At 37.0% G+C, this 24,395-nt stretch overlaps 1 protein-coding gene across 1 annotated transcript in view; it reads left to right on the plus strand.

Annotated features, from left to right (window-relative positions):
* CFAP47 (cilia and flagella associated protein 47) overlaps positions 1-19,150 on the plus strand; it is a 375,387-nt gene extending 356,237 nt beyond the window's left edge. The window contains exons 65-66 of the mRNA XM_089324690.1: positions 12,382-12,550; positions 18,926-19,150. Coding sequence (XP_089180816.1) covers positions 12,382-12,550; positions 18,926-19,138 — 382 coding nt within the window. The 3' untranslated portion in view covers positions 19,139-19,150. The remainder of the gene's footprint in view (positions 1-12,381; positions 12,551-18,925) is intronic.
* The last annotated feature ends 5,245 nt before the right edge of the window (positions 19,151-24,395 follow it).

Genomic DNA, 24,395 nt, shown 5'->3' on the forward strand with positions numbered 1-24,395 from the left:
TTTCTTCAACATTTTGTAAGTCTCATTGTAGAGATCTCAAAAATCCTTAGTTAAATTTATTCCATGGTCTTTGATTTTTTTGGTAGCTATTGTGAATGGGATTATTCTTAGAAGTTCATTCTTAGCTGTGATATTGCCTGAGTATACAAAGTCTATTGATTTTTGTGTGTTGATTTTATATCCTGCTACTTTACCAAACTCTTCTCTGAGTTCCAATAGTCTCCCAACGAAGTCTTTTGGACCCCCAATATAAAGTATCATGTCATCTGCAAATAGGGATAGTTAGACTTCCTCCTTCCCAATTTGTATCCCTTTGATTTCTCTTTCTTGCCTAACGTTTCTAGCTAAAACGTTCAGGACTATTTTGAATAGCAAGCGTGAGAGCAGGCATCCTTGTCTGGTTCCAGATCTCAGTGGGGATGCTTCCAACTTTACCCCATTAAATAGGACACTGGCGATGACTTTGTCATAAACTGCCTTGATTTTGTTGAGGGATGTCCTTCTATACCCAATTTGCTTAAAGTTTTCATCATGAAAGGGTGTTGTATTTTATCAAATGCTTTCTCTGTATCTATTGATATACTCATATGGTTTTTGTTCTTCAGTTTCTTAATGTGATTATCACATTGATGATTTTTGTGAATGTTGAACCATCACAGCACACTAGGGATAAATCCCACTTGGTCAGGTGAATGTTCTTTCTGGTATATTGTTGGATTCAATTGGCTGGTATTTTGTTGAGAATTTTTGCATCTATGTTTATCAGGAAAATTGATCTGTATTTTTTTCTCTGTTGTATCTTTCTCGGGTTTAGGAATTAAGGTGATGCTGGCTTCATAGAATGAATCTGGGCAGATTCCTTCCCTTTTAATTATTTTGAAAAGCTTGAGAAGAATTCAAGTTAGTTCTTCTTTAAATGTCTGGTAGAATTTAGCAGTTGAGCCATCCAGTCCTGGGCTTTTCTTTCTCGGGAGGGCCTATATTAATGATTCAATTTCTGTCTCGGTTGTGGGTCTGCTTAGGTTTTCTGTGTCTTCATGGCTCAATTTAGGTAGGTTGTGTATGTACGGTAATCTCTCCATTTCTTCTATGTTTCCCATTTTGTTGGCTGTTGGCATACAGCTTTTTGTAGTAATTTCTGATGATTCTTTTTATGTGTGTTGTGTCTGTTGTTGCATTTCCTTTTTCATTTCTAAATTTGTGAATTTGGATCTTCTCCCTCCTCTTTTTGGTTAATGGGTCAAAGTTATATCAATTTTGTTTATTTTTTCAAAAACCAGCTCATTGTTTTGCTGATCTTTTGTATATATTTTTTTTCAATTTTGTTTATTTCTTCTCTATTTTAATTATTTCTTTTCCTGTACTAATTTTGGGTTTGATTTTCTGTTGTTTTTCTAGGTCCTTGAGATGTGCTGATAGGTCATTTACTTGGTGCCTTTCCAATTTCTGGATATAGGCACCAATTGCTATAAACTTTCCAATTAACACTGCTTTTCATGTATCCTATAAGTTTTGATGTTGTATTGTCATTATCATTTGTTTCCATAATTTTTTTTTATTTCTTCAATGACCTACTGTTCATTCAGGAGCATATTGTTCAGTCTCCATGTGTTTGCATAAATTCTATAGATTCTGGAGTTGTTTATTTCCAATTTCATTTCTTTTTTTGTCATAGAAGATGCATGGTATGAGTTTGATTCTTTTGAATTTGCTGAGACTTGCTTTATGGCCTAGCATGTGGTCAATCCTAGAGAAGGTTCCATGCATGCTAAGAAGAATGCATATTCTGCAACTGTAGGATGGAAAGTTCTGTAGATATCTGTTAGGCCCATTTGATCTATAGTGTTGATTAACTCTATTGTTTCCTTGCTGATTTTCTGTCTGGTTGATCTGTCCATTGCTGAAAGTGGGGTATTGAAGTCCCCCATTACTATTTTATTTGAGTCTATGTCTTCCTTTAGATCCATTAACATTTCTTTTAAATACCCAGGGGCCCTGAAATTAGATGCATATATGTTTATAATAGTTATTTCTTCTTGTTGAATTGATCCCTTAATCAATACATAATGCCTTTCTTTGTCATTTTTTACTATTTTGTGTTAAATTCTATTTTGTCTGATATTAGCTCTTTTTGGTTTCTGTTTGCATGAAATATCTTTTTCCATCCTTTAAATTTCAGTCTGCATGCATCTTTCATGGTGAGTTGTATTTCTTGTATGCAACAAGGGTTTTTTTTTTTTAATCCATTCAGCCAGTCTGTGTGTTTTAACTAGAGAGTTGAGGCCATTTACATTCAAGGTGACTATTGATAAGTTATGACTTTGCCCTGGCATTTTTCCATAATATTCCTATTTTTTACTTTGGATTTCTTTGTAATTTTATTGGGAGATTTTCTGCCTTCACCTTCTTTCATAGTGATGACCATGGTTCTGTGTGTAGCACATTCTTAAGCATGTTTTTTAAGGCTGGACAGGTAGTGACAAATTCTTTCAATTTGTGTTTGTTATGGAAGGCCTTTATTTCACCTTCATTCATAAATGAGAGTTTTGCAGGATACAGTATTCTGGGTTGACAGTTGTTTTTCTCCTAAGACTTGAAATATATTTCACCATTCTCTCATAGCCTATAGGATTTCTGATCAGAAGTCTGCTGTGAGTCTAATTAGAGATCCTCTGAAAGTATTCTGGCATTTCTGTCATGCACATTTTAGAATCTTTTCTTTATGTTTTGCTGTGAAGAGTTTGATTACAATGTATCATGGTAAAGATATTTTCTGGTCATGTCTATTAGGAGTTCTATGTGTTTCCTATACTTGACGTCCATTTATTTCTCCAAATTAGGGAAATTTTCTCTTATTATTTCACTAAAAAGGCCTTCTAATCCTTTCTCTTTCCACACCTTCAGGAACTCCTAAGACCCATATGTTGAGTCATTTGATAGTATCTTCTAGAACTCCAACAGTGTTTTTTAGTTTTCTAATTTCTTCCTGTTTTTGTTCTGACTAAAATTTCCTGAAATTTGTCTTCTAAGTTGCATATTCTTTCTTCTGCTTCACTGATTCTGTTGTTAAGGCTTTCCACTACATTTTCAATTTATTCTATTGAATTCTTCATTTCTAAGAATTCATTTTGATTTCTCATTAAGATCTCATTTTTGTGGCAGAAATTTACTTTCATGTCATGTATGGATTTCATTAGTTTATGGATTTGCTTCTGATTACTTCTAATTAATCCTATGATCAACTTTTTGAATTCCATTTCTGGCATTTCTTCAGTCTCTTTGTCTTCACTTTCTAGTATTGAAATGTTGTATTCTTTTGGGGATGTCATTTTGTCTTATCATTGTTTCTTAAATTGCTGCATTTATTGTTCGGCATTTGTGGAGATACTCTTTGGTTTCTTGTTTGTTTTTTTTTTCCTGTGATGGCTTTTATCTTTGGACTATTCCTCTGTGGATTAGTGGAGTGTCTGCTTTTTCAGTGAATACCTAGAGGTGTGTGCTGCATTGGCCAGGGAGCTCTGGGTAAAGGGAATGTCCAAGGTAACACCCAGTTTGGGCATGGTAAATCTCTCTCTTTTTTTTTTTAATCAGAAGGCAGTTTTGTTCATCTCTGTTGGCATAGTCTCAGCTCATTTCCTCTACTCAAAGGAGACCGGTGCCTGGGTGCTAGCCTCAATGGGCATAACATTCATCTCTACTGTCACAACAACTACACAGAGGATCTGTGCAGTCCTTGGTATAAGCATAGATTCTGCAGCACTGACCCTCACCAGGGAATCAGGGAGACCTGAGCATGTGGAGTCTCCTGCAGTGATTGCCCAAAGTCCAAGCCACACCCTGAGCCCTCCCATGCAGCCACAGTGTTTTTATAGTCCCAGCACACAAGCCTTCCACATTCACGAGCACCCAGCCCCCTGTTAGTTCTCCCTACCAGACTCAGGCATCTCTGCTTGGCTCGTTACTGGGCACATGGACATAAGTTGGCACAGCTGTCACATGTGTCCAAGATGATGCCTGCCCTCTATTGGCTTGTTACAGGACACGGGTGGCAGTGTAGTTGGGAGAGAGAAACAAGCCCCTCTCTCCTTTTTTTTTCTCTTCTAGTTTGGCTGCACACTGTCCCCCACAGGGCTTTATTCCTGCCAAGCTCTTCCCCCAGCTTTGTCGCCAGCGGCTTGGGCTGCTGCAGTCTGGTCTCACCTCATTCCAGAGCTGGTTCTGAGGTTCTCAGCTGCTGGAGTCCTGAGTTGTGCATGTCTATGCCCTCCATGCAAGTCTGCAGTGTTCCTCTAATTTATGTAGAGTTTCCTCTGCTGTTTTTTCCCTAACCTTTCCCTGAGACCTCACTCTTTCCACTTTTTAAAAACTATCTTCTAGACTAGAGCAGTAAGCTCCCTCCCTACTCCACCATCTTTATTATTACCCAGTAAAAAATCTTCTTACAAGGAATTATCCCTTGCCCTGGCCACTGTATCTTTTTCTTGTTTGCTGAGGCTGTAGTAAGGGAAGAGTTGGAAAAAAAAACATGCATGGTGCTCCTGGAAGTGATAGCTTCTCTATCTCCTGAATTAAATATGTAAAACATTAGTGTTCCTAGGAAAAGAGGAGACATGAAAAGTGAAAGAATGTTGCTTTAAGGAATACATTTCATTTTATATGTTTTCATTATTTAAAATGACCACAATTTATCAAAGATGATTTTAAGCATCATGATTCAGTGTTGTGAAGTATTCTGAACAATTAGGATAAAAACTAGTAGAGTTTAAGGGATCAAAACTGCTTACATATTAATTTTTATTTAAAAATATTTATTTGCATTTAAGTGATTAGTAACAAAAGTTTCGAGACATTTGATTTTCTTGTTTTTTTCTGAATATCTTATTTTTCACCCACATGTGCTATTTGTGATAACATTTAAAAATCTGTCTCTTTAAAGTGAATGAACTTTATGAATTGTACAAAGGCTTATATGTACATCTTAGGAAATGAGAATGTGCCATCTCCTGGTCATTATCACTAATTACAGCTCAGTTTTGATAGAGTGTGCAAATTAGAAAGAAATGAATTCCTAATTAGTATAAGTTAGCCATTTTTAAAAATAGTCATGTGAATTACTCTATATAGCAATTTTCACCTTATAAAGTGAGCATATACTGCAGATGAGGATTTTGATTAAAAGAAAAACTGATAATGGCTTGTGTGTATTTAGAAACACACATATATTTATACATACACACAAAACATGCATGAATACAAGGGTGCTCAAAAACTTTATTCAAAAATTGACCTAAAAGTTAAGTTTGTTGATGCAAAAAAAATTTAATTCATGCATAGTTTTCCATAATGTGCATTTCCATGGGCTCTTTGAAGATGCTCCATGCATACATATAATTTGAGAAGTCTTTAGTGAATAATGCTACTCGCATGACTTAAATCATCTCTGACTCATCAACTATCTTCTGCCACAGCTGGATTTCCATTTATTGCGAACAATAACAATAAAGCTACTGTCCTTAAAAAATGATGACATATAATGGAAGCTTGATGAATTTGTTTTGTAAGCAGTTTTCTCAAAGACTTTCTACTGAAATAAATGACTTTCAAATGTTCCAGATGGAGGACAAAACATACATTTAATAGCTCTTTTAAAACTTCTAAAACTAAAATCTAATATCTCTCCTGTACAAATTAGCTGCATCTCTCTAGAGTCAGTATTTATTCGAGCAGCTATTTTAATTTTCTGAATACAATTATTTTTATGTTTGAGAATGGCTGCCATATTCTTGTCACAAACATATGGAATGGATATTTCCCCACATACAGTTATTTATTATGCTCTACCAAGAAAACTGAAAATAATTTATATTCAGTAAATATCAGATCTGTGTCAAATGTTGGACAATGAGTCCACTTAAGTGATTATTCATGATCACGAGTTTCCTCATTCCCTTTTTTACCTGACCTAAGAACAACACAGGAATAACAATAGTAAATGTTCATTGTGTGCTTAAGTACTTAGAATGTATAGAATTATTTAATTTTATATTTATGTTACTATGAAGTGGATACCATTGACTTCAATTGTGTACACACACACACTCACACATACACATACATATACACATACATGTACACCCGTAATTATACAATCACAGTGAAGAATGAAGTCAGCTACCAGATTTTGCAGTGCTTAGTGAATAGGGTATCAGTTTAGGTAAGATGTTTCAGCTTTATCCTCTCCTCCCTCTGATCCCATTTCAACAGAGAAACCTTTGTTCACATCTGTACCTAGCTTGGTGTCTTGTGGACATTAGATTCAAATAATTCTAAACTGTGATAGTCTGATGAACACGGCACATTTGTCCAGATACACTTCCAATACAAACAGTCTTGGTAAAGCTACTAAATATTCCTGCTCTTTTAGATAATTATATCTAGCATTAGCTTTGACAGCTGTAGACAAAATATACATCATACTGGGCAGCATAATTTGAGGAACTCCACCTACAGGAAAAGGTAACTTGCTTTTCTTCAATTTTTAAAGAAATTTGAGTGTAAAAATGTGTGGATGTCATATCATTGGGCATTTAGTTATAAATATTCCTTCACCAAATCATACCATGTAAATGACAATACACTCTTCTTTCTCTGTTATAATCATTGTCATGAATCCTTCACTCTATGATTTTTTTAAAACATTTATTTATTTATTTGAAAGTCAGAGTTACACGGAGAGAGAAGGAGAGGCAGAGAGAGAGAGAGGTCTTCCATCTGCTGGTTCACTCCCCAAATGGCTACCATGGCTGGAGCTGCCCCTACCCTAAGCCAGAAGCCAGGAGCCCCCTCCCACCCTGGGTCTCCGACACAGGTGCAAGAGTCCAAGGACCTGAGCCACCCTCCACTGCCCTCTCAGGCCACAGCAGAGAGCTGGATCAGAAGAGGAACAGCCAGGACTTAACCAGCGCCCATATGGAATGATGGCACCTCAGGTGGCAGCCTCACCCACTATGCCACAGCACTGGCCCCGACTCTGTGATATTAACATCCTTATTTTCAAGAAAAAAATAGTATTTAAATATATGTATATTATACCTACATTTAAAGTGGGTATGGCAAAATATTGAAAAAATTACAAAATAAAAACATTTTAAAAACTAAAAAAAGAAATTTATTTGAAAGGCAATGACACATGGAGAGAGAGAGAGACAAAGGCAGAGAGAGAGAGGGAAGAGAAAGAGAGAAAGAGAAGAAAGAGAGGAGAGGAGAGGAGAGGAGAGGAGAGGAGAGGAGAGGAGAGGAGAGGAGAGAGAAATAGACAGTGAGAGATCTTCCATTGTCTGGTTCACTCCCCCAAATGCCCACAGGAACCAGGACTCAGCCAGGCTAAATCCAGGAGCCTGAAACTCAATCCGGGGCTCCTACTTGGGTAGCAGGGACCCAAGTGTTTTGGCCATCACCTGCTGCCTCCTAGGGTCTGAATTAGCAGGAAGCTGGAATTAGAAGTGGAGCTAGGATTTGTACCCAGGCACTCTGATATGGGATGCAGACATCCTAAGCCGTGTCTTTAACTCTGTGCTAAATGCTTTTTCAAGAAAGAAATAAGTTCTATAAATATTTGTTGTGATTGGTATCTGGAATTCTCTTATCTGAGTCTTACTGTTTTAAAATTAGTGTTATTTTTAAACCATGCACTATATCTCTACCCTAACCCAACACTGCAACACACACACACACACACACACACACACCCGTTGTACCAAAAGAGAAAAATTCTGTTTTCATATTGAGTGTTCATTTCTGCTTCTATGTAAGTTTCTTGAACACAGGAGTCCATGGAGAAAACTATGAATCAATAGTATCAAATTCCTGCAAACCATTGATGAATAAGAACCTCCTGGAAGTCCCAGCAACCCCAATTAAATTGAACTATTGGAGCTATGTCACTGTCTTGACATGCAGATGTGTATAGAACTTTACATATTTGAAAGCCACATAGTTGAGGTGATGCCTACAAAAAGAAAGAAAATGAGTTTTGTAACCAGGTCCAGTGATTCTCAACCAGGGGCAGTAACATTCCCTTAGGTGGTATTTGCAGTCACAGGAACTGAAGGAAAAAAATTGCCAAGTAAAATAATTTGGGATAGAATGTACCCTTGATACTCTAGATGGAAATGTTTTTAAGTCCTCAGAATTTCAAATTTGTGAACACAACTCTATCATATCAGTTCCTCTTCAATATATACTAATGCATAACTGAAAAATTAAAATCAATCTCTTAAATATCAAATAAATAAATAAATATAGGGTATAAGTATCTTTCATGAAGCTACTAAAATATATTTTGAAACTACTATGCTTAGCTTTAGAGTATTTAGTAATTCTGCTAAGGTTAAGCATGAACTTTGATTCTAATTAACTAGAAGTGATGATGCTAGAATACCTGCAGACTGCCTCTTGCGTTGTATTGCACTTGAAACCTGTTCAGTTCTTGGACTTCAAGTTAAATGAATCCTCACTTTTCACTAATGTCTTCTTTTTTGCATTGGATAAGTATATATTTTATAGATCAGAGAATTCACTTAAGTAATTTCAGGAAACTCTTTTTCTTATTACCACATATAACCTGTAGGAGGCCCATTCACATCATAAATCACAAGTTGAAGGTCTTGCTTCAACACTGCCTTCTCTAATGAAGTCAACATTTTTTTCTTCTAAAAGTCATTAGTTTTATAGATTGCTTCAATTTTAGCCTGTGCCATCAGCAGCAATGGCTGACACCTTTAATTTTTAATGTAATTTTCAGAATGAAATTTTGTTTTTATCATCACATATAGAATTGACTAAAATGATGACAACTAAGGGAACATTTTCCTGAAGAAGCTCAGGGGTAGAGCAGGCTCAGTGACTTGCAACCTCACCTCTGGTTTATGTAATTTAAATTGATGCCTCTGTGAAATTACAATTAATCTGATAGTATAATGTCAGTGCTTTCATGAATATTTGAGGCAACATAAGCCACCTGTGTCAGTACCAGGGATCAAGGGTGTGTAATTGGAAAGACAGTTTAAAAGCAGGTATTTAAAAAAGATTTATCTCACAAAGAAAATGTAGATCATTATATTATTAAGCAATCAAGCCTGAATATCATAGCAAGGAAACTATAATGATAATAATGAATGCACTGGTAGTCATCTATATGACAGGGAGTTTTGTAGGTATTGAATTTAAGAACACAGGCCAGATATACGAGGGTATTTGAAAAAGTCTGTAAAAAATAAAATTGAAAGAGAAGTTTATTTTGTTGCAAAAAATATTTTTAAATCCATGCATACAAGGAATCTTCAGAAAGTTCATGAAAATGTGTATTATGAAAAAAACATATGCATGAATTTCAAAATGTATAGCACATCTCTTTTTCTAGATCTGAGCCCCTTGCATCTCCCATGTCTGCCTCTGTAAGGAAATATGTCTCTGAGATGCCTCACGTTTTCTACCCTCTTTCCCTCTCGCGCTGCCTTTTTTCTGCCTCAATGGTTCTCCTGCAGGTCCAGTGGGCTTCCTGACATGTTCATGAGCCACTCACATTTCTGTCTTCCTCGAGGCTAATGCAGGCTTTTCTCAGGCTTGTTGCTCCTTGGATGCTGAGCCCTGCTTCCAGTGGAGCAAAGAGAAGCTGGCCTACATGTAGCATCACAGAGGAGGCAACCATGGGACACTGGGCTACCTCAGTTAGGTAGTGACTTCCCCCCAAGTAGCAATGACTATGTTCCCAAACAGCATACGTAATTGTGTGTCAAGGGTGAACAGCCACACTACCAGGATGGAAGTAGATCTGACCCAATCAGCACTTTCATATCAAGAGAGCAGGCTTTACAGCTACTTTCTCCATGAAGGATCCCTCTTCGTTCTCAGGGAATGCAGTTCTGGGCTCCAGGCTCCTGTCTTTCCTGTTCCCTCCTGAAAGTCAATTTAAAGCCTTCTATTTTCATTAAAATCTTTTCTCAAGTTTACTTAATAGATCTGATTGAAATCTGATGTGACAGAAATTTAATAAATATTGACTATCATTTGTATATCCCATGCATAGAGCCACTCAACGATATTTTTCCTCAGTTCAAGGCCCAGCTTTAAGTTTTATGTAAATTTTATTTTAAAAATGTAGCAGTCTATTAAAGATGAATAGATTACATATCATACTGCTGGCCACAAGCATTTCTCCCAGCAATCCCAGACTTTTATTCCTGCACATCAACTTTAGAAATACAGGAAAATGGGTCATAATTTTCTACAAGAATTTTCTCTTTGGAACTATACCACGTTTTAAGCCTTCTGCTATAAATAACACAAAGTGTCTTTACTAACAAGTTAATTTTTTAAGCCTTTCATAAAGGAGCATTATTTCCTGAGCTGATTATACAGCTGTGCTACACTAATTCACCAACTGCATAAGTATCTGAATATAGCTCCAATAGCTATAATTTTTACATCACTAATAATTATGCTCTAGAGCTATAGGACATTAAACCTCCAAATTTTTAGAGTTAAGATTTTATTTTATTGTTTCAGCTTCATGAATATTTTTGCATGTTTTTGTGGGACTGTAAAGAAGTTGGAAATCAAAGATAATGAAGTCAGCTCAGCAACAGGGAACTGTCTGCATTCCAATTTCTAAAAACATTCTTGAAAAACACTAGAAAGCATTTAGTTACTGGAAGCAACAAGCTCAGTTCTTAATGATCAGATAATTAGAAACAAAAAGATAAACGTTAGGACGGCACAATATATCCTGGTGGATGTATTTTAAAAAGATTTTATTTTATTTATTTGGAGGCCGAGTTACAGAGCGAGAGAAGGAGGGAAAGAGAGAGAGAGAGAGAGAGAGAGAGAGAGATCATTCTTCCATCTGCTGGTTCACTCTCCAAATGGCCATAATGGCTGAGGCTGTGCTAAGCTGAAACCAGAAGCCCAGAGCTTCACCCAGGCTTTTGTTGTTCTCAGAGGCCTCCAGGAAGCTGGAGCATGCTAAGCCCCATCAGCACTCTGAGACGGGAAATTCAGAAAGGAGTCCCTGCGGCAACCCCCTTCTAAAGTGAGGACATTAAGCACCTGCCAGGTGACACCATGTCAGAGGAGGGGATTATGGCAAGAATTTTCCTATTGGCTTCTGTGTGATTTATTTCATATTCAACTGTGGTGTAGAAGGAGCCTCTAAATTGATTTCTGGATTTGTCACGAAGGGAATTATTCCATCTATTGTTGCCGATTCAGTGTCTCCATTAGGGGAAAGAGGATCTAGGAGTTTGTGTTCTGCCATCGTGCTAATGGAATTTCCCATGGACACTCCGTCTTCTTCAGCTTTAATTTATTGGGTCATTTATCATTGCCTAGCACTGATAATAAAATATTTTCAAACAACAGTGATAATGGTAGTATTGTCTAATCTTTCTAAAGCACCTTCGAAGTCTCATGCATTGATTTAACGGCTTTACAGTAGCTATCAATTTAAATAATGATAAAACTGAGGTACAGAAAGGTTAAATAAATTAGCTGAAGTCATGTGTCTATATAGAGGTATTATTTCATCCTAAGCCATCTGTATCCATAGTCATGTTCTCAAATCTTCTGCACGACACTCAATATTTATTTGTTGAGTGAATCAGTAAATTGCAATCTAAATATTCCCTATGTCTTCCACATTTCACTGTGAATTCTGTTTGTAGAAATTGCATTTGACCTTTTACCTGCATCTTCTCTGTCAGTTTGAATTTTAGATGCCTCACTTGCAACCCCTAATGTAGTGTGCCTCTCTCCTGCTTTAGTCTACCAAGAAGTTCCTCAATTTTCTTTAGTCTTCAATCTTGACATAAAGATGGTCACTGGAATCTTAAACATTAATCAATTCACCACAGATCATTGCAACCCATCTTTAGGCCCAAGAATCTTTAATGAGACTGCAAGGTGCTTTCATCTGCCTTAGCAAATGGAGAGTAAGCAAATAAAATGGAATTGTAGTAGAAACAAACTGCTCTATGATAGCTTTAGTGGTCAATCATTTTACATAAGAATTTATTTACAAATGGCTGAATTTTCAATTGGGATGTTGAATTCTTCCAACTTTTATAGAGACAAGATTGTTTCTTTGAGTATTGTACATAGAGGATGTCATTGAGCAAAAATTGTAGAATTCTACTTTACCACACTAAGAAGAATGGCATTTTCCTAGTAATCCTAAAAATGCCTCCTCCCTATCCCATAAGCAATTAGCATTGATGTTTAACTGCAGGCTTATTTTGCCAGAATTCAAACTTTATTCATGAAGCTCTCACGATGAATGAAGTAATGATCACGTCTAACAAGTTGATATTTGTATTTTTGCTGCAGATGTCCTGAGCCATTCACCACATTCTTCCTACGTGGCAGTGATCGGGAGTTTTTCATAAAACCTCAGGCTGGAGAACTTCCTTCTTGTACCAGTAAGGGAATTCTCTTTACCGTAGGATTTACTCCCCGAATGTACAGTAAGAAATACAAAGCCACATTAGTAATACAGGTGAGTTCCATAAGAGCAATAATAAAGGATTCTTGATGTCACTAAAAACATTATAATGAATGAGGAAAAAATATTTCACTCAGTGATCACAGATCAAGAATACTTATATTACCATGCGAAAGTCAGCTATTTCAATTGCATTATCTTACTTTTGTTTTGTCAAACAACTTAATTTAAATATGGAATTTAACCAAAAGGCTATCAGCATCAGGTAAAAGTAAGTAAAACTGCCTTTCATATTAAGGACTTTTTTAACTTTTGGTTGTTTAAGATGGAGATTTTAGAACTTTTGATTAAAGCATAGAGTACTATCAAAATGTTGAAGTCTAAAATGAAGAAAATGAAATAGAAGAAAAAAGTTATTTTAAAATGGAAGCACAGTATGTGAAGCAGATCATTTATATAAAAATCTGTTAAGCTGATCATTTATTAACAGTTAAGGTAAATGTTATTTTGAAAATTTATCCAGTAAAAAATTTCTCTATAAAATTTTTCACATATTTTATAGTAAGAACATTCAGGCTAAAGACTACTTTAAACTTCTGAAAAGAAATATGCTATCATTGCCTACTGTCAGTGGTAAAGGTAACAAAGAGCATGTTGTCATATTATAAAATGCAATTCCTGGTGCCAACGTGTTTCTAGATATCTAAATTAAACAATAATTAGGTAATACCAAAGGCAAAAATTTTTTTTTGGTGAACAGGGAAAATAAGATGATGTTTGAGAAAGTTCTTTTTATTTTTTTTTACCAAGAATGTCTGCAACCTAGGTAATAAGAAGACAAAGCTTCCAGTGTCTTGCTGTGCATACTCTGCTGCCTGCAATCATGCTTGCTTTGAAGTGATCATGACATGCTAGCTTGATAACTCTAAGGGGATTAAGTGACATCTTTAAAATATTTGAAAATTAAAATGATAGTTATTTTATCTAGCATATAGTGGACATTTCTGGAATTAACTATTTAGCAAGCTATACCAGCAAACTCTACTTGTAGATTCCCTGTGTTGACTTGACAATTAGATGCCTAGTAGCATTATTAAAAGTTTTAAATGAAAGTATATATGATCAATGGCCAGACAATAAGTCGTTTTCAGTTAGTCTGAAATGGTACAATTTGATAAAGCTCATGGGGGAAAATTAAAAATGTAACATGTTTCATAACTCACTATTTTTTCATCCAATTTTTCTTATTAAAAATTTGAAATATGTGCATAAATGGAATAATTAATCACCATGCACTCCCTATTCAGTGTAAACACATCAATTCATGGCAAATCATACTTCACCTATATGCTCACCACCTTCCTTAGTATTTTAAAGGAAATCCCAGACATTTATTATTAGAAAATGCTATGAAAACTTCCCTTAATTTCCTCCAATGGTGAAATGTCACAAGGGTACTTCAAAAAGTTCATAGAAAATGTGTATTCTGAAAAAAAAAACCTATGGATGGATTTCAAATTATTTTCCCCAAAATAAATTCATCTTTTACTTCTATTTCCACACAAACCTTTTGAATTCTCCTTGTATATCACTAAAGTAAAATATCAACACAAAGAAATTAATGTTGGCAAAATACTGCTAACTAGATCAGATACCTTATTCCATTTTTAAGATTTTTCACATTTATGTGTTTGTGTGTGTTTCTAAGCAATTTAAACCCAGGTACAGATTTATATAACTATAAGCACAACCCAGATACAGAACTTTCCCAGCATCACAGAGGAGCTACTACCTTCAAACCCTACCGCCCCTTTTAAAGATTTGTTTATTTATTTGAAAATTGGAGTTACAGAAAGAGTGGAGGGAGACATACAGAGAGAGAGAGACAGAGACAGAGACAGAGATCTTCCAACTGCTGGTTCACTCCCCAGATGGCCATAATGTTCAGGGCTGGGCCAGGCCAAAGTCAGAAGCCTGGAGCTCTATCCGGGTCTCCCTGGTGAGTACAGGGGTCCAGTCTCTCAGGCCATCTTCCATTGCTTTCTCAGGCACATTAGCGTTAGCAGGGAGCTGGATCAGAAGTGACTCTAGCCGGCACCCATACGGGATGCCAGCACTGTAGACGACAACTTAACCCACCATGCTGCAACACTGGCCCCTGTGTAACTTGGCTTTGAAATTGCCTTTTTATGGTAAATGATTCATAAGAGTCACTGAATATCAAACCAATGATCTTAAAATCATGGTTTAAATACTGTTTGACTCCAAAAACCCAGTTCTTCATGACAAGATCATGCTAATTCACCTGATAAATGTGAAAACATTTAAGAGTATCATTATACTCTTAAAACTGTATATATGAAATTTTCCCCTTATAAAAATAAACAAGTAAAACAAAACAAAAAACACAGAAAACAAAATCTAAATGAAAATTATTGGTTACTTGTCATCATTCTATTTTTAAATGATTGATTTTAAGTATTAAGTCAATATTTACAATACAGTATTGATTGTGCTTTACTTGGAAACAAAAACAATTTGTAAAGAACAGTTTAATTAAATAGTCTAAACAAACTTCAACAATCATGCTATCAAGTTTCATAATTTCCCATTCAATTAAATCACATTTATAATTATTAAAGTCCCAAGTGGCATCTGAACCCTGATGCCAAATGTCTACCCCAGACGGCCTTGTTATAACTAGAGACATAACCAGACATAGGTAACATTTGTATAAACACAGTGCTTTTGAGGAAATCTATCACTAGCTTGAAATAGTAGAAAATACTACTGTAAATATATATCATGGTTTGTATTTTTTCAGAAGCAGATAGTCAAACAAGGATTCAAATCCAAGTAACATATCAGCCGAGTAGTCCCAAAACAAAGATGTAGGGAAGTTTGGATATGAGATAGAAAAGGAAAGGAAATCAATAAAGTGTGTATTATGAAGGCATCCGTCACAGAGAAAACTGGAAATTAAACCCTTGGGAGACATCTGGGAAATGGTATGAAATGCACATCTCAGAATTTTCAGTGGCCTACACTTGGCCTAGGGATTAAAACACCAGGTTGAGATACCTGCAATCCAAATTGGATCCTGGGGTTCTTGTTTCAGCTCTGGTCCCAAATCCAGCTTCCTACTGATGTGTACCGTGGAAGGCAGCAGGTGATGGCTGAAGTAGTTGAGTCCCTGCCGCCCACATGAGAGATCTGGACTGTGCTCCTGTCATCAAGATTTGGCCTGAGAAAGTCCTGGCTGTTGTAGGCTTTAGGGAGTGAGCTGGTAGCTGGAAGTGCTCTCAATCTCCCCCGACCTGTCCCCTATTTTTTTTAAACCAAATTTTGCTATCTGAGAAGGTCATAAAGTTGGGTTATTTATAACTACCTCCACCATTTTGATTAATGAGGAATGCTCTTCCTGATTGTTAAGGCCAGAAGTCTTCTGGGGTTTCTGAAAAAAATCCCAAGTGAAAGAGATGTAGGTTCTGGCAATGGAAAGTTGGGGCAGGCACTGAAATGGAAACAACTGAAGGATGTGAGTTGGCACAGGCCACATTTACTAATAAATGATTATCAATTGCTTCATTCGTGGACTTATACCCTTAAAAATATAGCTTTGGTCACTATTTCCATGAGCTCATTGGCTTTGGCTGATCTCTTTTCAGAACACAGAAACACTACTTAAATCTGGAAATTTCATAATTTTTAATTTTTTAAATAAAAGTTGAGTTTAATTGTCAATTTGGTGTTCTTTTGTATAAAATCAACATTGATTCTATGAAACATTGGTGATATGGAGATATTAATTTATTATTTTAACTTCTGTTTTTTATTTGTATTTTCAAGAGTTTGGGAATAGACTGTATAGAAATATTTGTAAGTGTTTTTGAAACAAAAATTGATAATAGTTTTTATTCAAAATTGTATTGAAGAAATTTAATGATGGATAAAGGAACTGGAATGTTTAATCTTTACCAATAAGCTTATTCTTTTTAATATATAGCATGATGGGAAAAGGGGCATTAATGACTCCTTTAAAAAGCATACACACAGCACAACTTATTATAAAATTACTTTAATCTTATTTCAAATGCTTGAAATATATTTGACAATTTTAAAATGAGTACCAGGTGAAGCTATAAGTCCCTACTTGTAGTTCCCATTTATATACACAAGTTGCTGGGTGAGAAGTGTTGATTCCCTCATGTAGCTCACTCCTGTATTTTCTCTTTTTTAAAAAGATTTATTTATTTTATTTGAGAGGCAGAGTTACAAAGAGAAGGAGAGACAAAGAGAGAGGTCTTCCATCTGCTCATTCACTCCCCAAATGTCTGCAACTATCAGAGCTAGGCCAATCCAAAGCCAGGAGTCAGGAGCTTCTTCTGGGTCTCCCATGCAGGTGCAGGGGTCTAAGCACTTGGGCCATCTTCTACTGCTTTCCCAGGCCATTAGCAGGGAGCTGGAACAGAAGTGGAGCAGCTGGGACTCGAACCTGAGCCCATATGGTATGCCAGTGCCACAGGTGGAAACAACTTACTATGCCATGGTGCCGGCCAGCATAACCTACAAGACAAGGCTCCCGCTGTGTACTCTTAAGTGCCAGCAATGAATACTAGTCATTTCATGCAGTTCACACATTTGTACCAAATGGCAAACATGGTGCCATTTGACTCATCTGACTCACTGAATTGTACCCATGTGGTGGGTCAGCTGTATTGGAAAAAATTTGACATATACACAGTCATTAAAATGTAGCTTTGTTTCTCAAATTGAACATACTTACGTGAGATAAACTACTTTTTAACTCAGTTGCATTACATTTCTTGGTTTAGTCTGCTTTGACTTTTGGATTCTGAATACATAATTACTATAAACATTTTATAAAAGGGCCAGATATGATTAAAATAAGGCCATGTCGGATTGCAAGAAATTTCTGCATTTAAACAATATTTATCAACATAGATTGCATAACACATCAAGCCTACTGTACTACAATAATTGTTTGTCCTGCATTTATCCTTAATGAGTTTTCTGGGCACATATGGTGTAAAGCCACCACAAAACACTCCAAGAGTAAGGGAAAAGTAAAAAAAGTAAGGGAAAGGATTTATTGATGGGGGGGACTCTGACAAGCCAGAGGGTGAGACTGAAGAAAAAGAGGACCTGGCTCAGAAAGTAGGCCTTGCTATGCACTGGCAGGGGTAAGGGAATGGGAACAAGAAATCCCATTAGAGTGGGGGTGGAGTTGCCACTTCTGGGTGGGCCATTTGCCCACCTGACTCCTAGTAAGCCAGGTTGGGTCCTGGAGAGGCCAAGATGGCGTTGGGGCCTGAGATGGGGCCTTTAGATAAGATGACGCCGTTTCACTAACATGTGGTACAAATCTTAGTGCAAGGATAAGGCCTATCTATATAAAAACAGGTAACTTCAAGAAATTCTTCAAGAGCAATGCAACTCAGCATGTTTATGTTGAGTTGCAGACATAAACATACAGAAAAACACAAGACTGCCTAATTCAATGTGGTTTAGGAATTATGCTTAATTCCTATGCATGTATACTGAAGAAATGAAGGATTAAAAATCATCATATAAATTGTGCTGATTTGCATTTACATTAAGAATGTCAAGCATGATCTTATACCACCCTTGGTATATTCACATAGTTATATTACATATTTTCATAATCTTACAAAAGAAGCTCAGTTTATTTGACCAGTCATTTCTATGACTACATTTGAATTGTCATGTATAAATACATTGTGAAAGGTATTGTTTCTATTAGTTATAGTTCATTCTGGCAACAAATAGTTTGCTTTCCCTTATATGAGATGGATGCTTACTTAGTTCACCTTAAGGAAATGGTTCTTAATTCATAGAGTAAAATGCTTTCCTTAATTTGTTTTTTCATAGGTATTACTTGTCATTATAAGTGCAAGTTTCAGTTTTATACCTTTTGTACATCTTATTTTTAAAAAAAGATTTATTTATTTATTTGAAAGTCAGAGTTACCACAGAGAGAGGAGGGGCAGAGATAGAGAGAAAGAGAGAGAGAGAGAGAGGTCTTCCATCCTCTGGTTCACTCCCCAACTGGCTGCAACTGCCTGAGCTGCACCGATCCAAAGCCAGGAGCTTCCTCAGGGTCTCCCATGTGGGTGCAGGGGCCCAAGGACTTGGGCCATCTTCTACCACTTTCCCAGGCCATAACAGCAAGCTGGATCAGAAGTGGAGCAGTTGGAACTCGAATGCCCATTGGAATGCGGGTACTGCAGGCAGCGGCTTTACTCGCTACACCATAGAGCTGGTCCTTTGCACATCTTATATGGGAAAGTGAAGGTTTTAATTATAATAAACTTTTCCATATATTTTTCTGAGTTCCTGAATATTGCATATAAAATATCTCTCTAATATCTTTCCCTCTCCCTTCAGACAGCAAATATGTACTGGTTGTATGAGATCAATGGATTACCTCAAGAAACTATTCCACCAACAAATGTACAAGCCAAAATTAAATCAACTAACCAGAAATGCTACAGCATACCAATTGTTCAGCGCAATTTTGTCCGTGAAAATGCTGAGCTCATAAGGACAGGAGTGTCTTCTACTATAAAAGGTGCACCTTTGGTGACAAAGAACAAATAAAATTTTCCAAAATATTCCTTAGTCTTACATATTTTCATTGTTGTTTCATCTTTTGGACTATTTCTGAGGAATAATGGCTTAATTATTATAGGTATTCTATGTTTTCTTGACTTTTCAAATGCTGGCAGTCTATTCTCTGAGTATGTCATATTTAATTTTTTAAAGATTTATTTATTTATTTATTTATTTGAAAGTCATAGTTACACAGAGAGAGGAAAGGCAGAGAGAGAGAGAGAGAGAGAGAGAGAGAGTCTTCCATCCGATGGTTCACTCCCCAGATGGCCACAATGACTGGAGCTGCACCGATCTGAAACCAGGAGCCAGGAGCTTCCTCTAGGTCTCCCACGCGCGTGCAGGGGTGCAAGGACCTGGGCCATCCTCTACTGCTTTCCCAGGCCATAGCAGAGAGCTGGATCGGAAGAGGAGCAGCCGCGACAAGAACTGGCACCCATATGGGATGCTGGCGCTTCAGGCCAGGGCATTAACCCACTGTGCCACAGCGCTGGTCCCCTCATATTTCATTTTTGAATTATGTGTGCTTTTAAAAATGGACTGTAGTTGCAAGTACTGTGATTGGTATAAGTTTAAAGTGCAGGAGTACATTTACAGTAAATCCAAAACACAACTTCATTCATAATAATTTGAATGTCAATGTTACTATGAAAGCTCAGTGCGTCACATAGATGTTGCTTGTGAGTCTTTAAAACATCAGTGATTAAATTAGCATAAACACTATTCACCTTTTCTTACATCTGCTATTCAAAATACTGTATGTTATTTAGTAAATAATTAATTTTTAAATCAATACACATATGTGTATGTATTCCAAATGTTCCTATATTGCGACCTGTAAATAATATAGGTATTAGAAGGATACTTCAAAAAGTTCATGGAAAATGGAATGAAAAGATAAGTTTATAAAAGATAAATTTTGCTATGGTGCAAAATTTTTTAAATCCATTCAATTTTTCATAATTCACACTTTCCATTAACTTTTTGAAGACCCCCCTCATATGTTTCAATTTCAAAAATGTTTTGCATCAAAATAAACCATGACTTTCTTTTTCCCTTTTCCCTGAAGTTTTCAACATACTCTCATATCTCAAAATGTTGTAGGGGAAAGTTCATTTTGATGGGCATCTAATCCTTGGGTATGAATCAAAAGAAAGAACCAAAAGAAAGCATGTTGCTTTGGGACCTGTCTTGTGGAAAATATAAAAATAAACAGCAGGTGTGGACCAACCTTAAGACATTTTGACACAAAAAGACAGACGTTGCACATAAACCATGATTTTTTTTTTAATATTTATTTTATTTATTTGAAAGAAAGAGTTACAGAGAGAGGTAGAGACACAGAGAGAGAGGTCTTCATCCGATGTTTCACTCCCAGATGGCCGCAACGGCCAGAGCTGCGCCAATCCGAAGCCAGGAGCCAGGAGATTCTTCTGGGTCTCTCACATGGGTGCAGGGACCCAAGGGCTTGGGCCATCTTCCACTGATATCCCAGGCCATAGCAAAGAGCTGCATAGGAAGAGGAGCACCTGGGACTAGAACCAGTGCCCATATGGGATGCTGGTGCTTCAGGCCAGGGCTTTAACCCGCTGCGCCACAGTGCCAGCCCCAAAACATGATGTTAAATAAGGGTAAGGTGCTTCCTCTTTTTGCACCCTATATTCTTGTGTGCAAAATGAAGGACCTGTACTAGGGCAAGAGCTTGCCAACTATGACCCATAGGACAAATCTAACCTGCCAGATATTTTTATATCACACACAGCTGGGATCAATTTTTACATTTTAAATGTTTTTTAAAAATCATTAGAAGAATAATGTGTGACACAAGAAAGTATATAAAATTTAAATTTCATTTTCTATAAATAAAGGTTTATTGGAACACAGCACAATCATTTCTCTGATATTGTCTATGACTGCTTTTGCACTAAAACAGCAAAGTTGAATAGACAGAAACCAGACAGAAGCCAGATAGTTACAGAGTTTAAGCTATTCTCTGGCTCTTTACCAAAAACAATATTTGGTATCTTCTATATTGGGCCAAGAATGGCTTTTAAGAACCACTGTGAATCTCTTCATCATATTTCTTTTACATGATGTTAGGCAGAATTTTTGGGACACAATAGGATTAGTTAGTATTGTCTGTAGTGCAGGTAGAGTGGAGTGGAGGCCCATATGCCCTGTATCTGTTACCCCTAAAAAGGACAAGAGCTAAAATTCTGTTGATTTCCAAAAGTCTTCCTCATTCCCATCAAGATCATTCTTTAAGCCATAGATCATTTGTGTTCTTTCCTTTGCTGTGTATAGATGTCTCAGGAACAAGATATCCAGTCTCTAACATATTTCTCACAAAGATTTTGTTGTCATCTCTCAAATCCGTTAGGAAAGTAAAATCACCTTTGACATAAAAACACTTAGAGGTCTAATTGCTTTTATGTTTTTGTGTTTATAGTAATACATGATATTTAAATAATCTTAAAGTTTGTTTGTTTTTTTTTTTATTTTGGGTCTTCTGAGCATCACAATTCTAACTGAATTGCTCCAATCATTTAAATTAAAGTGCCCAGAATGGAGTACCTTTTAATTTGACTTTTATCTATCAGAGAAGGAAGTGAGGATGGGCTCATAGGAGATATTCTATTAATAATATCATGCTGTACATATTCCAAAAATACTTAAAATTATGATGCTAAGTTATTATTTCACATTTTATCCTTGTTGTTATCTTCTTAGATCTTTAATTTGAAATGTAGGTTCAAGTTATTGTTAGTCCAAAGGAAAGTAGGGAGGGGGCAACTCAAGTAGACACAACTGAACAGTGAATAAAATTCAAGAAACACGGGAGAATGAATTCTGATCAAATATGTTTCGGAATCAGAAAGAGGAGTCACAGAAGTAGCCCTGCCCATTTCTCCATGGCAGCCACTGTTTCCAGGTGGACAGTGGATTTCTGTTGCAAACGCTTGTGACTCCCTGCCTCTGAAGTATCTCCGGCCATAGGAGCATGCTTGACCTGAAAGGGCAGAGTCAGCCAAGAAGTGACAGGGAGCTAATGCTCCTGGGAACATCCCTTGATGAGTAATGGATGGATAATGGGCATGTGGGAGTTAATCCTAGTTCTTTGGGTGGAATGACTCTGGCATGTTCTCCCCACAGTCCCCAGCAAGATTTGACCTCCATTGTCTGCCATAGTAACCTTCTTAATAGTGTGTCCTAGATTCACTTTCTACCCTTCCCATTCCCCTACACTGTCTTTTGTAGTCACTCCCAACTAAACTATCTGCAATAAAATTTTTCTCAAGGACTGACTTAGAGAATACCAATCAAAGACATTTCTAAACCTTGACATTCAAAAACAATAAAGATAACTCCCCCTTTTACAAGGCCAGTGGGCAGGATGGCATCTAGATCTGTCATGTTAGTTGATTTGTAGTTGCTTTCACTTTCCATTATATTATGTCCCTAAATCCCAAAGGAGTTTTCGCAGGACCTAAAGACTCAGCAGTAACTGAAATAATAGAGAAACAGGAATAGTTAACAAAAATTAAAACTTGATAACTATGATCCTCTATAGTGACTCTAAGCAGGAAAGTTACTCACAAAATCCAAATAAATAAACAAAGTGAGTCATAGATGTTGGGGGTATAAGGAAATGGATTTATCTTTTAATAAAGGTTCAAGAAATTTGCACCAGTGTCTACTTAACACCTTCTGAAAATTTCACAAAGAGCTGAAGTACCCAGAATCATTCTAGTTCATTTTTAGCAACACTCAGAGAAGCACACAATCAATACATGTTTGTTAACATTGATCCTATATTTCCAGTGAAAACATTGTTAAAATTAAGAATTTTCCATTTTCACAATGTTTTGTCACCTCTGTTTATTGAATGTTACAAGTTTGATTGCCACAGTATCAGATCAAATAAGACAACCAGGAAATGCTAGCTGTCATTAAGGGTTTTAAAAGTGCCTCAGGTTATTTCATACACTTTGATGGCATAATTTCAGAGATCTCCTAGAAAACATGAAAATAAAGATAACACAAGGAATATCTGCACTGAAACCATACTTGAATGCTAGTGTTGTGGCACAGTGAGTTAAGCCCCTGTTTGCAATGTTGGCATCCTCTATGAAAGCCAGTTCAATTCCCAGCACTCCACATCCAATCCAGCTTCTAACCTATGTGGGTAGAAGGCTGTTGAAGAGGGCCCAAGTATTTGGGTCCCTGCCACTCACTTGGGAAACCCGGATGGAGTTCCTGGCTCCCAACTTCCCTCCGGCCCAATTCAGCTATTGCAGCCATTTTGAAAGCGAACCAGTGGGTGGAAGATCTCCTCTCTCTCTCTCTCTCTCTTTATGTCTCCCTCTCTGTCACTCTGCCTTTCAAATAAATAAATCTTTTTTTTTTTTTGACAGGCAGAGTGGACAGTGAGAGAGAGAGACAGAGAGAAAGGTCTTCCTTTTGCCATTGGTTCACCCTCCAATGGCCGCCACGGCCGGCGCGCTGCAGCTGGTGCACCACGCTGATCCGATGGCAGGAGCCAGGTGCCTCTCCTGGTCTCCCATGGGGTGCAGGGCCCAAGCACTTGGGCCATCCTCCACGGCACTCTCGGGCCATAGCAGAGGGCTGGCCTGGAAGAGGGGTGACCGGGACAGAATCCGGCGCCCCGACTGGGACTAGAACCCGGTGTGCCGGCACTGCAAGGTGGAGGATTAGCCTATTGAGCCGTGGCGCCGGCCAATAAATAAATCTTTTAAAACAAGAAAGTATACTTAAAGATCATAGTCTAAATCCTTAATTTATCACAGAAATTTGCAATTTTTCTTTATATTTACTAAAAAATATCTTTCAAACAAAGCTGCACACAGAAACCCAATAATACATACAGTTAGTTGTAGAGACTCATTCATGAGACTCTCCTTCAATCCAAGTTGATTCTTGTAGCACTTTACAGAACCAAACCATCTATCCACATTTTTGAAGCCACATATTTAATAGCTGCTCAGGAAAATGTTCATTTCTCTCCTGATTACTTTTACGACAATTGTATGACAAGTTCTATTGATTCATTCTCTATGGAGGGCTATTTAACTACCCCTCCTTTTTTGACCTGTTACAACTGCCCTGTTCACATACTGTTCAAATGGCTGTAGGCTGTCACTCTCCAATACATTCACAGAATGTTTTTGTTTTCCTTTTTCCTCACATATTCACAACCTCGTCAGTTACTTCTAATGGATTACAG

The sequence above is a fragment of the Oryctolagus cuniculus genome, chromosome X, assembly GCF_051225735.1.
Source record: "Oryctolagus cuniculus isolate XC-2025 breed Fujian yellow rabbit chromosome X, ASM5122573v1, whole genome shotgun sequence".
Taxonomy (NCBI): Eukaryota; Metazoa; Chordata; class Mammalia; order Lagomorpha; family Leporidae; genus Oryctolagus; species Oryctolagus cuniculus.